Source organism: Pelobates fuscus, chromosome 6 (genome assembly GCF_036172605.1).
Source record: "Pelobates fuscus isolate aPelFus1 chromosome 6, aPelFus1.pri, whole genome shotgun sequence".
NCBI lineage: Eukaryota > Metazoa > Chordata > Amphibia > Anura > Pelobatidae > Pelobates > Pelobates fuscus.
This window is the reverse complement of record NC_086322.1, coordinates 1,181,522-1,194,858: the sequence shown is the minus strand read 5'-3', so window position 1 is coordinate 1,194,858 and position 13,337 is coordinate 1,181,522. Positions and strand designations below refer to the sequence as shown.

At 41.8% G+C, this 13,337-nt stretch overlaps 1 protein-coding gene across 3 annotated transcripts in view; it reads left to right on the top strand.

Annotated features, from left to right (window-relative positions):
* The first annotated feature begins 5,345 nt into the window (after positions 1-5,345).
* LOC134614079 (peptidase inhibitor 16-like) overlaps positions 5,346-13,337 on the top strand; it is a 254,845-nt gene continuing 246,853 nt past the window's right edge. Inside the window, exons 1-2 of one of the 3 annotated variants that reach the window (XM_063457496.1) lie at positions 5,346-5,403; positions 5,801-5,943. In XM_063457496.1, coding sequence (XP_063313566.1) covers positions 5,809-5,943 — 135 coding nt within the window. In that variant the 5' untranslated portion in view covers positions 5,346-5,403; positions 5,801-5,808. Of the gene's footprint in view, positions 5,440-5,800; positions 5,944-13,337 lie in introns of all 3 variants that reach the window. The other 2 variants (XM_063457495.1, XM_063457494.1) reach the window with 2 other exon arrangements.

The following is a 13,337-nucleotide window of genomic DNA, read 5'->3' as shown; positions in this document are numbered from 1 at the left end:
TACCAATAAATTCAGACAGAGGGAGGGATTCTGGATTCATAGATTAAAAACACTTCAGCCTCTAGGGCTGAATGTGGATTTTGATTTCATTTGTTTTCTATAATGTTTCAATTATGTCTTTTATATTTTTATTTAGGATCCTTTTTTTCTTCTTCTACTCTATTTTTATTTATTTTTATTTTTATTTATTTTTATTTTTACTCCTATTTTTATTTTTATTTTATTTTTATCTACATATTTATTTTTATTTTTATTTTATTTCATTAGGCTCAACCAGTATTCCAGAATCCCTCTCTCTGTTCTTCTCCACTATGCACCTACTTCAGACACCTTACTCTTTATTTTAGACTTTATTTTATACTTTACTCTAATCTTGTTGTGACTTTGTTTTATTTTATTCTTAATATCTCTTAAATTTACATATAAGATGTCTCTCATAATAGACTGTGAGTAATGGATGAGACTAACAAAATATTGTTAATACTGAACCACTATATGTGATAAGTACTAAATGTTTGGGGATCGCTTTAAGACCACGAGTGTGCAAGTACAAGTGTGCCTTATTTACTGTATCATACTCCATAATATGAGCCTCAATCTCAATATATACCCTCTGGGTTGGTTAATAATAATGATGCTCCGAAAGAATTATTAATATTATGTATTTCTTTTCATTTTTTTTTTTTATGATTATTGCTCAATCTTCGTGGGAGCGAAATGGAACGCACGTGCGTTCCAACGGTATGGACTTCGTCCGCACAGCTGACCACTTCCGCCTAACTGACGAGAATGCGGATGTTTCCGGGGTGGTGGAACGCACCTGCGTTCCACGGAGACGCTCCGGAACTCCATATATGGAATGTTGTTACGAACTGTAATACAGCTGATCGGAAACAGCTGATATGGGGGAAATTGATCCGAAAAAACGGCGGGAGGACCTATAAATGGAGGATAAAGCACCCAGAAGATTTGAAGCACTCCACCACTCCTGAGGAAGTCTGTTAATACAGACGAAACGCGTAGAGTTATTTGCTAGAACTTTTATTTGATTTTATTTGATTTTATATACGGTATTTTCCTGTTTGCTTGCCTGAGATCTCTACAAGGACTTCGTTCTCTGTATTGACTGGACGACATAATTGTATTGATGGGCCTTTTTACATCTTTTATGCTGTAAGTGCAACCATTAAAGCCAATTTATACTTTTTCAAACAGTGATATACTATGCCATCTTTCATTTTTTGCATGTAATGTCAAATACTCCAACCACGAGGAATTTATGAGAGCCTACACATTCTTGATGGGCTTGAAAACAACCTCAATTCTGTGAGTGTGATATAATTAGGGGCCGTTTATTATATTAACGTTAATCCCCTATGAGCGTACTTTCTTTTGTATTTTTTAGGTATAGGTATATCTTGCTTTGTTTCTATGTATTCTGAGGATTAAGAGGAATCCTTTTGTTATACCTGACCAACCAAAGGGAAGTAATTATCCTTTTATATATTGTTCACATACTGCACTTGGGTGGTCTAAACTTGCATTTTCTGTTTGACAGAGTAAGGTGGCCAGCTTGCTCTTACCACCAGTGTTTCCAATTAGTTGCCTCCTGTGTATACAGTTTAATGTTGTCATGGTTTGACATGGCAAGGCTCGTTCTGGATCTGGGTGATCCGGAGCTACCGTCATGCTATCCACAATATTATTTTTGGATGTAATTATTAACAGGAGCGGTTTGAATGAGGATCACAGCACCTGTTATCTAAAGGGCGCTACAGTCACATTAAATTGGTTAGCAGGACGTCACCCAGGATTCAGCACATCTGGTTAGAATTATTTAGGCTAAGGTGAAGCACAGTGAACAAAGAGCAATAGCTCATTCAGTCTTTCGGCTCGAAGGACCAGATAGATTTTATTACCAGCTTGATAGCTTGTTATGCGGAAGACAAACATTTATCCAATAGTCACAAAGTGCAATATTAATCAATTAAACGCTAGAGACAAGTAATGGTCAGCATTTCTCATATCCCATAAAGAAATTGTAGTCCAAATTTGGTCATACCAATAAAATGAGCATATCCAACCAAATTCGTTCAGTGTTTAGTATAAAATAAGTGATTTGCTTTCATCAAAATCCTATAAAGTATAGGATTCAGAAATGTATCAAGCACTGGATTTAAACTGCATTCGGATAGATGTAAATGTGTTATTATTCTATCGCTTTTTGTGAGTAATAATTACTGAATTATTATTGTTATTATTACTGAAAAACTGAAAAACAGCGAGGTTTAACTGTGTGGCTGTCACCACAGTATGCAGTTGTGGGTAAAATTATTAATCAGGTTTATTTTCCAAATTACCGATTTTCAGCTGTTTGCAATGAACAAATCAAACAAAAACTATTGAAATATTAAAATGCTTCAAGTTGTTTCCCCAAATGTAACTGAAAATGCAACTTATTATGACTTCTCCAGTCTCAAAATGTATCAACCCCCTGAATAGAATCCCTCGCAACAGCACAAACATGCAAAACGGGTATGGTCCCAAGTACACCGGAAGCAACTAATGAAGGGCTTGAGCTGGAACACTTAGGTTTCAGTAAACAAACTAAGGTGCTTAGTAAATGCAGAAGGTTTCAATGGCAGAACTCCAAGACGTACACCACTACTGACCCAAAATCATATAAATAAGCCGCGTAACAGAATCCCAAAAGTTCTGTGGCTTATTTATATGATTTTTCTTGTGCTCTTGGGTCAGTAGTGATGTACGATGGAACAAAACTTGAACTTCTTGGCCCAATGGATCAGCGGTATGTCTGGAGGAAGAAGAATGAAGCAAACGCTGAAAAGAACACTCTCCCTAAAGTTAGCATGGTGGTGGTTCGGTGATGTGGGGCTGCTTTGTATCCTCTGGCACTGGAAACCTGCAGCGTGTGGAAGGCAAGATGGATTCATTAAATGATCAGAAAATCCTAGGAGAAAACATCATGCCGTCTGTGAGGAAACTTAGGCATCATTGGACCTTCCAAGAAGATAATGATCTCAAGCATGCTTCAAATTCCACCAAGGCTTGGTTGCAGAAGAAGTCCTGGAAAATCCTACATTGGCCATGAGTCACCTGACTTGAACACATAAAAAACCTCTGGTGGGATTTGAAGAAGGCAGTTCCAGAATGCAAACCCAAGAATATTACTGATCTGAAGGCCATTGCTCAGGAGCAATGGGCTAAGATTCCTCAGAATGCTGCCAGAAGCTGGTGTCTGGCTATGTATCTCATTTGAAGCAGGTCATAACAGCAAAAGGGTGCTTTACAAAGTACTAATTATGCTTTCCATGAAGGGGTTGAATAATTCTGAGACTGCAGAAGTCATTATAAGTTGCATTTTCAGTTGAATTGGGGGAAACCAATTATTGTGTTGAGCTATTTCAATTGCTTTTTTGATTTTTTCAGCTGAAAGTCTGTAAATGTTGACAATAAACATGATTTTCAATGGCGATTGAATAATTTTGATTACAAGTATATACAAAAATATAAAAATACCCCCACCTGCCATGTCACTATACAGTGAGAAAGAGACTGCAATATACCATCCTGTTTCATATATAATTCCCTGGGACCATCCTACAATATAATGGAGTATCGTCCCAGCAAAGATAGGTCTACAGGCAGAGTTCAAAATTCGGCCTTATCGTAAAGGTGGGCAGGGAATATTGGTACCTATGAGTGATAGATTTCGATTTCAGAGGTAAAAAGGACAAAGATGGCCTAGGGATAATTAAGTTAATGTATTATCTGCCTTAATTATATAACTGGCAGAGGGGAGGGTTTGTGTACTGTATGTGGGAGTGTCATTCATTGTCACATTGTTTTTATTGGCTTGTAAACTCTGTGTCCCTGTGCCCAACAAGGTCCACCCTTGTTGGGAAACTTGCATAAAAGGCCAGTGTGCCTCCATTAAAATTGAGTTCCTGTTTTACCCTCAGCTTGGTCTTGTGATTGAAAGGGAACTGCTATGTTCACTGGGGTTGCTATACTCTTTTAAGAGCTGTTCCTGCTACGCTCTCTGGAGTAGGAGAGGTCTTTCCCACACGGTCCTGGATGTCAGAGGTTGGTCCAGGGTGGAAGGAAGACGGCGAGATTCCAGTTAAGCTACGGCGGTTGTGGAGTCTGCAGTGCTTGTGGTGACCGGTGCGGTGCTTATAGTCCTCAGTGTCAACTAAGAAGCATCTGTTGGCGGAGGTGCCCAGTCAGGGTTCAAGGTGATCTGTCACAAGAGTGTCTCCACTAGTCTCAGCGACCCCCAGAACGGCGGCCGTCCAGGTAGGCACTCATTAATTACTTCCTTTGCGGTTTCACACTTATGTTGCAAGTTGCCAATGTTCGAATGGATTGATGTGAAACACTCCAAGGGGCACTGGGGAGGTACTCATTCAGGAACCGAATGAGGGGGGAAGCAATCCATGAATGCTCCCCCTAGATGGCGTTTGTCTAACAGGGTCAGCACGCGCCGAGGCTTCCCTTGCAGTTTGTGGTTTTGACACCTCATTACGAGGTGTGAACGTTCTAAGATAACATTCTAAATGAGGTTTTGTGGTGGACCCCATTCGGGAGGCGAACAGGACTCGTTCGTATTGGCTCTCCTGAATGGGGAGCAGGTAAAACATAGGAATAAAACACAATACAGGGGAAAACAAGGGGAATAACACATAGCAATTCACAAACAGGCAGTGGTTCCGCCACAAGGGCGGTGGACAGTCCCCTTTACTGAGCCCTGGTCAATGGTTGGAGGCATTGGAGCAATGGGTGATAAGTCCACATGCTGTATGGAAACTTTCGCAGAAACTGGGAAGCAATCACGGCCAATTCTCTAGATTTTATTACAGTAAGCAGTTGTGGGCAAGGTATTTTAACAATTTGGGTCCAAATTTGAGCCATCTGGCAACTTTTGGTTTGGCTGCAAGGTGGACCAGATTCCGGCTCATTTGGTGGTTTGCGATATGTGGATGTTTATTCAGACATTGGCAAATATTGTGAGCAATGTTGGGATTTTGTACCCTGCATGTAGCGGTTTTGTTCCATTTGGTAGGGGGCCAGACTTATAGCAGGTCCTATATTGGGGGAGTATAGAATATATTCTTAATAAGCACTGCATGCATTTTCTATTTATCCTGGCTACATGTCCACAGTGTTCTCATTCTCGGCCCGTTCCCTCGTCCCTCAGCACAATATTTCTGCTTCCAGCACAATGCATCAGCGGGTGTGACTGTGATGGGGGCCCCACCCTGCCCGAGACTTTATATCCTCTCATTCCTCTCCATAATAAGATTTACACACACTACAGGGACAGCCGACAACGGACTCTTCAACTAAATACAGTGCAGGTTGTGTCTAACTAGATAGAGTGTGGGTACTGACTGTCTAACTAGATACAGGGACCAACTGTCTAATTACATACAGGTACTGACTGTCTGACTAGATACATATCGCACATCACACACATTGCACACAGCGCATCATACAAAGCACATCACACACAGTACAACAGAAATAACACAACACACACAGACATCACACACAGCCGTCACACACAGCACAACAGAAACAACACACACAGATATAACACACAGCACCTCACACACAGCATACACAGCACATCATGCAAAGCACATCACACACAGCCGTCACACAGCCATCAAACACACCACATTACACACAGCCCATCACACACATCATGTGACACACAGTACATCACATACAGCACACACAGCACACACAGCACTAAGGTATGCTCTTATTTCAGGACACACGATGTATCTCCTCCTGATCTGGACTCTGGTACAGCCGATCTTCGCATTGAATGATGAGCAGAAGAAATTAATTGTGGAAAAACATAACTTTTACCGTTCTCAGGAGGAGCCGCCAGCTGCAGACATGATGACATTGGTAAGAATAGTGTGCCAGGAATACGTTGTTACAAGCTGGGCAGGGGATGCAGACAATGTACCAGGCACAAAGTGGGCATTGAGGGAGGATACAGAATACTGTGATACAGGACGCAGTGTGATATATACAGTGTGTGATACAGGGCACAGTGTGATATATACAGTGTGTGATACAGGGTACAGTGTGATATATACAGTGTGTGATACAGGACGCAGTGTGATATATACAGTGTGTGATACAGGGCGCAGTGTGATATATACAGTGTGTGATACAGGGTGCAGGGTGATATATACAGTGTGTAATACAGGGCGCAGTGTGATATATACAGTGTGTGATACAGGGTGCAGTGTGATATATACAGTGTGTGATACAGGGCGCAGTGTGATATATACAGTGTGTGATACAGGGTGCTGTGTGATATATACAGTGTGTGATACAGGGCGCAGTGTGATATATACAGTGTGTGATACAGGGCGCAGGGTGATATATACAGTGTGTGATACAGGGCGCAGGGTGATATATACAGTGTGTGATACAGGACGCAGTGTGATATATACAGTGTGTGATACAGGATGCAGTGTGATATATACAGTGTGTGATACAGGGTGCTGTGTGATATATACAGTGTGTGATACAGGGCGCAGTGTGATATATACAGTGTGTGATACAGGGCGCAGTGTGATATATACAGTGTGTGATACAGGGCGCAGGGTTATATATACAGTGTGTGATACAGGGCGCAGTGTGATATATACAGTGTGTGATACAGGATGCAGTGTGATATATACAGTGTGTGATACAGGACGCAGTGTGATATATACAGTGTGTGATACAGGACGCAGTGTGATATATACAGTGTGTGATACAGGGTGCAGTGTGATATATACAGTGTGTGATACAGGGCGCAGTGTGATATATACAGTGTGTGATACAGGGTGCTGTGTGATATATACAGTGTGTGATACAGGGCGCAGTGTGATATATACAGTGTGTGATACAGGGCGCAGGGTGATATATACAGTGTGTGATACAGGGCGCAGGGTGATATATACAGTGTGTGATACAGGGCGCAGTGTGATATATACACTGTGTGATACAGGATGCAGTGTGATATATACAGTGTGTGATACAGGGCGCAGTGTGATATATACAGTGTGTAATACAGGAAGCAGTGTGATATATACAGTGTGTGATACAGGGCGCAGTGTGATATATACAGTGTGTGATACAGGCCGCAGTGTGATATATACAGTGTGTGATACAGGGCGCAGTGTGATATATACAGTGTGTGATACAGGGCGCAGTGTGATATATACAGTGTGTGATACAGGGTGCAATGTGATATATACAGTGTGTGATACAGGGTGCAGTGTGATATATACAGCGTGTGATACAGGGCGCAGTGTGATATATACAGTGTGTAATACAGGAAGCAGTGTGATATATACAGTGTGTGATACAGGGTGCAGTGTGATATATACAGTGTGTGATACAGGGCGCAGTGTGATATATACAGTGTGTGATACAGGGCGCAGTGTGATATATACAGTGTGTGATACAGGGCGCAGTGTGATATATACAGTGTGTGATACAGGGTGCAGTGTGATATATACAGTGTGTGATACAGGGTGCTGTGTGATATATACAGTGTGTGATACAGGGCGCAGTGTGATATATACAGTGTGTGATACAGGGTACAGTGTGATATATACAGGGTACAGTATGATATATACAGTGTGTAATACAGGGTACAGTGTGATATATACAGTGTGTGATACAGGGCGCAGTGTGATATGTACAGTGTGTGATACAGGGCGCAGTATGATATATACAGTGTATAATACAGGGCACAGTGTGATATATACAGTGTGTGATACAGGAAGCAGTGTGATATATACAGTGTGTGATACAGGGTGCAGGGTGATATATACAGTGTGTAATACAGGGTACAGTGTGATATATACAGTGTGTGATACAGGGCGCAGAGTGATATATACAGTGTGTGATACAGGGTGCAGGGTGATATATACAGTGTGTGATACAGGGTGCAGTGTGATATATACAGTGTGTGATACAGGGCGCTGTGTGATATATACAGTGTGTGATACAGGGCGCAGTATGATATATACAGTGTGTGATACAGGACGCAGTGTGATATATACAGTGTGTGATACAGGGCGCAGGGTGATATATACAGTGTGTGATACAGGGCGCAGTGTGATATATACAGTGTGTGATACAGGATGCAGTGTGATATATACAGTGTGTGATACAGGACGCAGTGTGATATATACAGTGTGTGATACAGGACGCAGTGTGATATATACAGTGTGTGATACAGGGTGCAGTGTGATATATACAGTGTGTGATACAGGGCGCAGTGTGATATATACAGTGTGTGATACAGGGTGCTGTGTGATATATACAGTGTGTGATACAGGGCGCAGTGTGATATATACAGTGTGTGATACAGGGCGCAGGGTGATATATACAGTGTGTGATACAGGGCGCAGGGTGATATATACAGTGTGTGATACAGGGCGCAGTGTGATATATACAGTGTGTGATACAGGATGCAGTGTGATATATACAGTGTGTGATACAGGGCGCAGTGTGATATATACAGTGTGTAATACAGGAAGCAGTGTGATATATACAGTGTGTGATACAGGGCGCAGTGTGATATATACAGTGTGTGATACAGGGCGCAGTGTGATATATACAGTGTGTGATACAGGGCGCAGTGTGATATATACAGTGTGTGATACAGGGCGCAGTGTGATATATACAGTGTGTGATACAGGGCGCAGTGTGATATATACAGTGTGTGATACAGGGTGCAGTGTGATATATACAGTGTGTGATACAGGGCGCAGTGTGATATATACAGTGTGTAATACAGGAAGCAGTGTGATATATACAGTGTGTGATACAGGGCGCAGTGTGATATATACAGTGTGTGATACAGGGCGCAGTGTGATATATACAGTGTGTGATACAGGGCGCAGTGTGATATATACAGTGTGTGATACAGGGCGCAGTGTGATATATACAGTGTGTGATACAGGGCGCAGTGTGATATATGCAGTGTGTGATACAGGGCGCAAGGTGATATATACAGTGTGTAATACAGGACGTAGTGTGATATATACAGTGTGTGATACAGGGCGCAGGGTGATATATACAGTGTGTGATACAGGGCGCAGTGTGATATATACAGTGTGTGATACAGGGTGCAGTGTGATATATACAGTGTGTGATACAGGATGCAGTGTGATATATACAGTGTGTGATACAGGGTGCAGTGTGATATATACAGTGTGTGATACAGGGTGCAGTGTGATATATACAGTGTGTGATACAGGATGCAGTCTGATATATACAGTGTGTGATACAGGGTGCAGTGTGATATATACAGTGTGTGATAGAGGGTGCAGTGTGATATATACAGTGTGTGATACAGGGCGCAGTGTGATATATACAGTGTGTGATACAGGGCGCAGTGTGATATATACAGTGTGTGATACAGGGCGCAGTGTGATATATACAGTGTGTGATACAGGGTGCAGTGTGATATATACAGTGTGTGATACAGGGTGCTGTGTGATATATACAGTGTGTGATACAGGGCGCAGTGTGATATATACAGTGTGTGATACAGGGTACAGTGTGATATATACAGTGTGTGATACAGGACGCAGTGTGATATATACAGTGTGTGATACAGGACACAGTGTGATATATACAGTGTGTGATACAGGGTACGGTGTGATATATACAGTGTGTGATACAGGGCGCTGTGTGATATATACAGTGTGTGATACAGGGCGCAGTATGATATATACAGTGTGTGATACAGGACGCAGTGTGATATATACAGTGTGTAATACAGGGTACAGTGTGATATATACAGTGTGTGATACAGGGCACAGTGTGATATATACAGTGTGTGATACAGGACGCAGTGTGATATATACAGTGTGTGATACAGGACGCAGTGTGATATATACAGTGTGTGATACAGGACGCAGTGTGATATATACAGTGTGTGATACAGGACGCAGTGTGATATATACAGTGTGTGATACAGGGCGCAGTATGATATATACAGTGTGTGATACAGGACACAGTGTGATATATACAGTGTGTAATACAGGGTACAGTGTGATATATACAGTGTGTGTTACAGGGCACAGTGTGATATATACAGTGTGTGATACAGGACGCAGTGTGATATATACAGTGTGTGATACAGGACGCAGTATGATATATACAGTGTGTGATACAGGGCGCAGTGTGATATATACAGGGTACAGTATGATATATACAGTGTGTAATACAGGGTACAGTGTGATATATACAGTGTGTGATACAGGGCGCAGTGTGATATGTACAGTGTGTGATACAGGGCGCAGTATGATATATACAGTGTATAATACAGGGCACAGTGTGATATATACAGTGTGTAATACAGGGCGCTGTGTGATATATACAGTGTGTGATACAGGGCACAGTGTGATATATACAGTGTGTGATACAGGGCGCAGTGTGATATATACAGTGTGTGATACAGGGCACAGTGTGATATATACAGTGTGTGATACAGGACGCAGTGTGATATATACAGTGTGTAATACAGGACGCTGTGTGATATATACAGTATGTGATACAGGGCGCAGTATGATATATACAGTGTGTGATAGAGGGTGCAGTGTGATATATACAGTGTGTAATACAGGACGCAGTGTGATATATACAGTGTGGGATATAGGGTGCAGAGTGATATATACAGTGTGTGATACAGGGCGCAGTGTGAAATATACAGTGTGTGATACAGGACGCAGTGTGATATATACAGTGTGTGATACAGGGTACGTGTGATATATACAGTGTGTAATACAGGGTACAGTGTGATATATACAGTGTGTAATACAGGGTACAGTGTGATATATACAGTGTGTGATACAGGGTACGGTGTGATATATACAGTGTGTGATACAGGGTACAGTGTGATATATACAGTGTGTGATACAGGGTACGGTGTGATATATACAGTGTGTGATACAGGGTACAGTGTGATATATACAGTGTGTGATACAGGGTACAGTGTGATATATACAGTGTGTGATACAGGGTACGGTGTGATATATACAGTGTGTGATACAGGGTACAGTGTGATATATACAGTGTGTGATACAGGGTACGGTGTGATATATACAGTGTGTGATACAGGGCGCAGTGTGATATATACAGTGTGTGATACAGGACGCAGTGTGATATATACACTGTGTAATACAGGGTACAGTGTGATATATACACTGTGTAATACAGGGTACAGTGTGATATATACAGTGTGTGATACAGGACGCAGTGTGATATATACAGTGTGTGATACAGGGCGCAGTGTGATATATACAGTGTGTAATACAGGGCGCAGTGTGATATATACAGTGTGTGATACAGGGCGCAGTGTGATATATACAGTGTGTGATACAGGACGCAGTGTGATATATACAGTGTGTGATACAGGGCGCAGTGTGATATATACAGTGTGTGATACAGGGTGCAGTGTTATATATACAGTGTGTAATACAGGGCGCAGTGTGATATATACAGTGTGTGATACAGGGTGCAGGGTGATATATACAGTGTGTAATACAGGGTACAGTGTGATATATACAGTGTGTGATACAGGGCGCAGAGTGATATATACAGTGTGTGATACAGGGTACAGTGTGATATATACACTGTGTAATACAGGACGCAGTGTGATATATACAGTGTGTAATACAGGGTGCAGTGTGATATATACAGTGTGTGATACAGGGCGCAGTGTGATATATACAGTGTGTGATACAGGGTGCAGTGTGATATATACAGTGTATAATACAGGGCACAGTGTGATATATACAGTGTGTAATACAGGGCGCCGTGTGATATATACAGTGTGTGATACAGGGCACAGTGTGATATATACAGTGTGTGATACAGGACGCAGTGTGATATATACAGTGTGTAATACAGGGCGCCGTGTGATATATACAGTGTGTGATACAGGGCGCAGTGTGATATATACAGTGTGGGATATAGGGTGCAGAGTGATATATACAGTGTGTGATACAGGGCACAGTGTGATATATACAGTGTGTGATACAGGACGCAGTGTGATATATACAGTGTGTGATACAGGGTGCAGTGTGATATATACAGTGTGTGATACAGGGCGCAGTGTGATATATACAGTGTGTGATACAGGGCGCAGTGTGATATATACAGTGTGTGATATAGGGTGCAGAGTGATATATACAGTGTGTGATACAGGGCGCAGTGTGAAATATACAGTGTGTGATACAGGACGCAGTGTGATATATACAGTGTGTAATACAGGGTACAGTGTGATATATACAGTGTGTGATACAGGGTACGGTGTGATATATACAGTGTGTGATACAGGGTACGGTGTGATATATACAGTGTGTGATACAGGGTACGGTGTGATATATACAGTGTGTGATACAGGGCGCAGTGTGATATATACAGTGTGTGATACAGGACGCAGTGTGATATATACACTGTGTAATACAGGGTACGGTGTGATATATACAGTGTGTGATACAGGGCGCAGTGTGATATATACAGTGTGTGATACAGGACGCAGTGTGATATATACACTGTGTAATACAGGGTACAGTGTGATATATACACTGTGTAATACAGGGTACAGTGTGATATATACAGTGTGTGATACAGGACGCAGTGTGATATATACAGTGTGTGATACAGGGCGCAGTGTGATATATACAGTGTGTAATACAGGGCGCAGTGTGATATATACAGTGTGTGATACAGGGCGCAGTGTGATATATACAGTGTGTGATATAGGACGCAGTGTGATATATACAGTGTGTGATACAGGGCGCAGTGTGATATATACAGTGTGTGATACAGGGTGCAGGGTGATATATACAGTGTGTAATACAGGGCGCAGTGTGATATATACAGTGTGTGATACAGGAAGCAGTGTGATATATACAGTGTGTGATACAGGGTGCAGGGTGATATATACAGTGTGTAATACAGGGTACAGTGTGATATATACAGTGTGTGATACAGGGCGCAGAGTGATATATACAGTGTGTGATACAGGGTGCAGTGTGATATATACAGTGTGTAATACAGGACGCAGTGTGATATATACAGTGTGTGATACAGGGTGCAGAGTGATATATACAGTGTGTGATACAGGGTGCAGGGTGATATATACAGTGTGTAATACAGGGCGCAGTGTGATATATACAGTGTGTGATACAGGAAGCAGTGTGATATATACAGTGTGTGATACAGGGTGCAGGGTGATATATACAGTGTGTAATACAGGGTACAGTGTGATATAT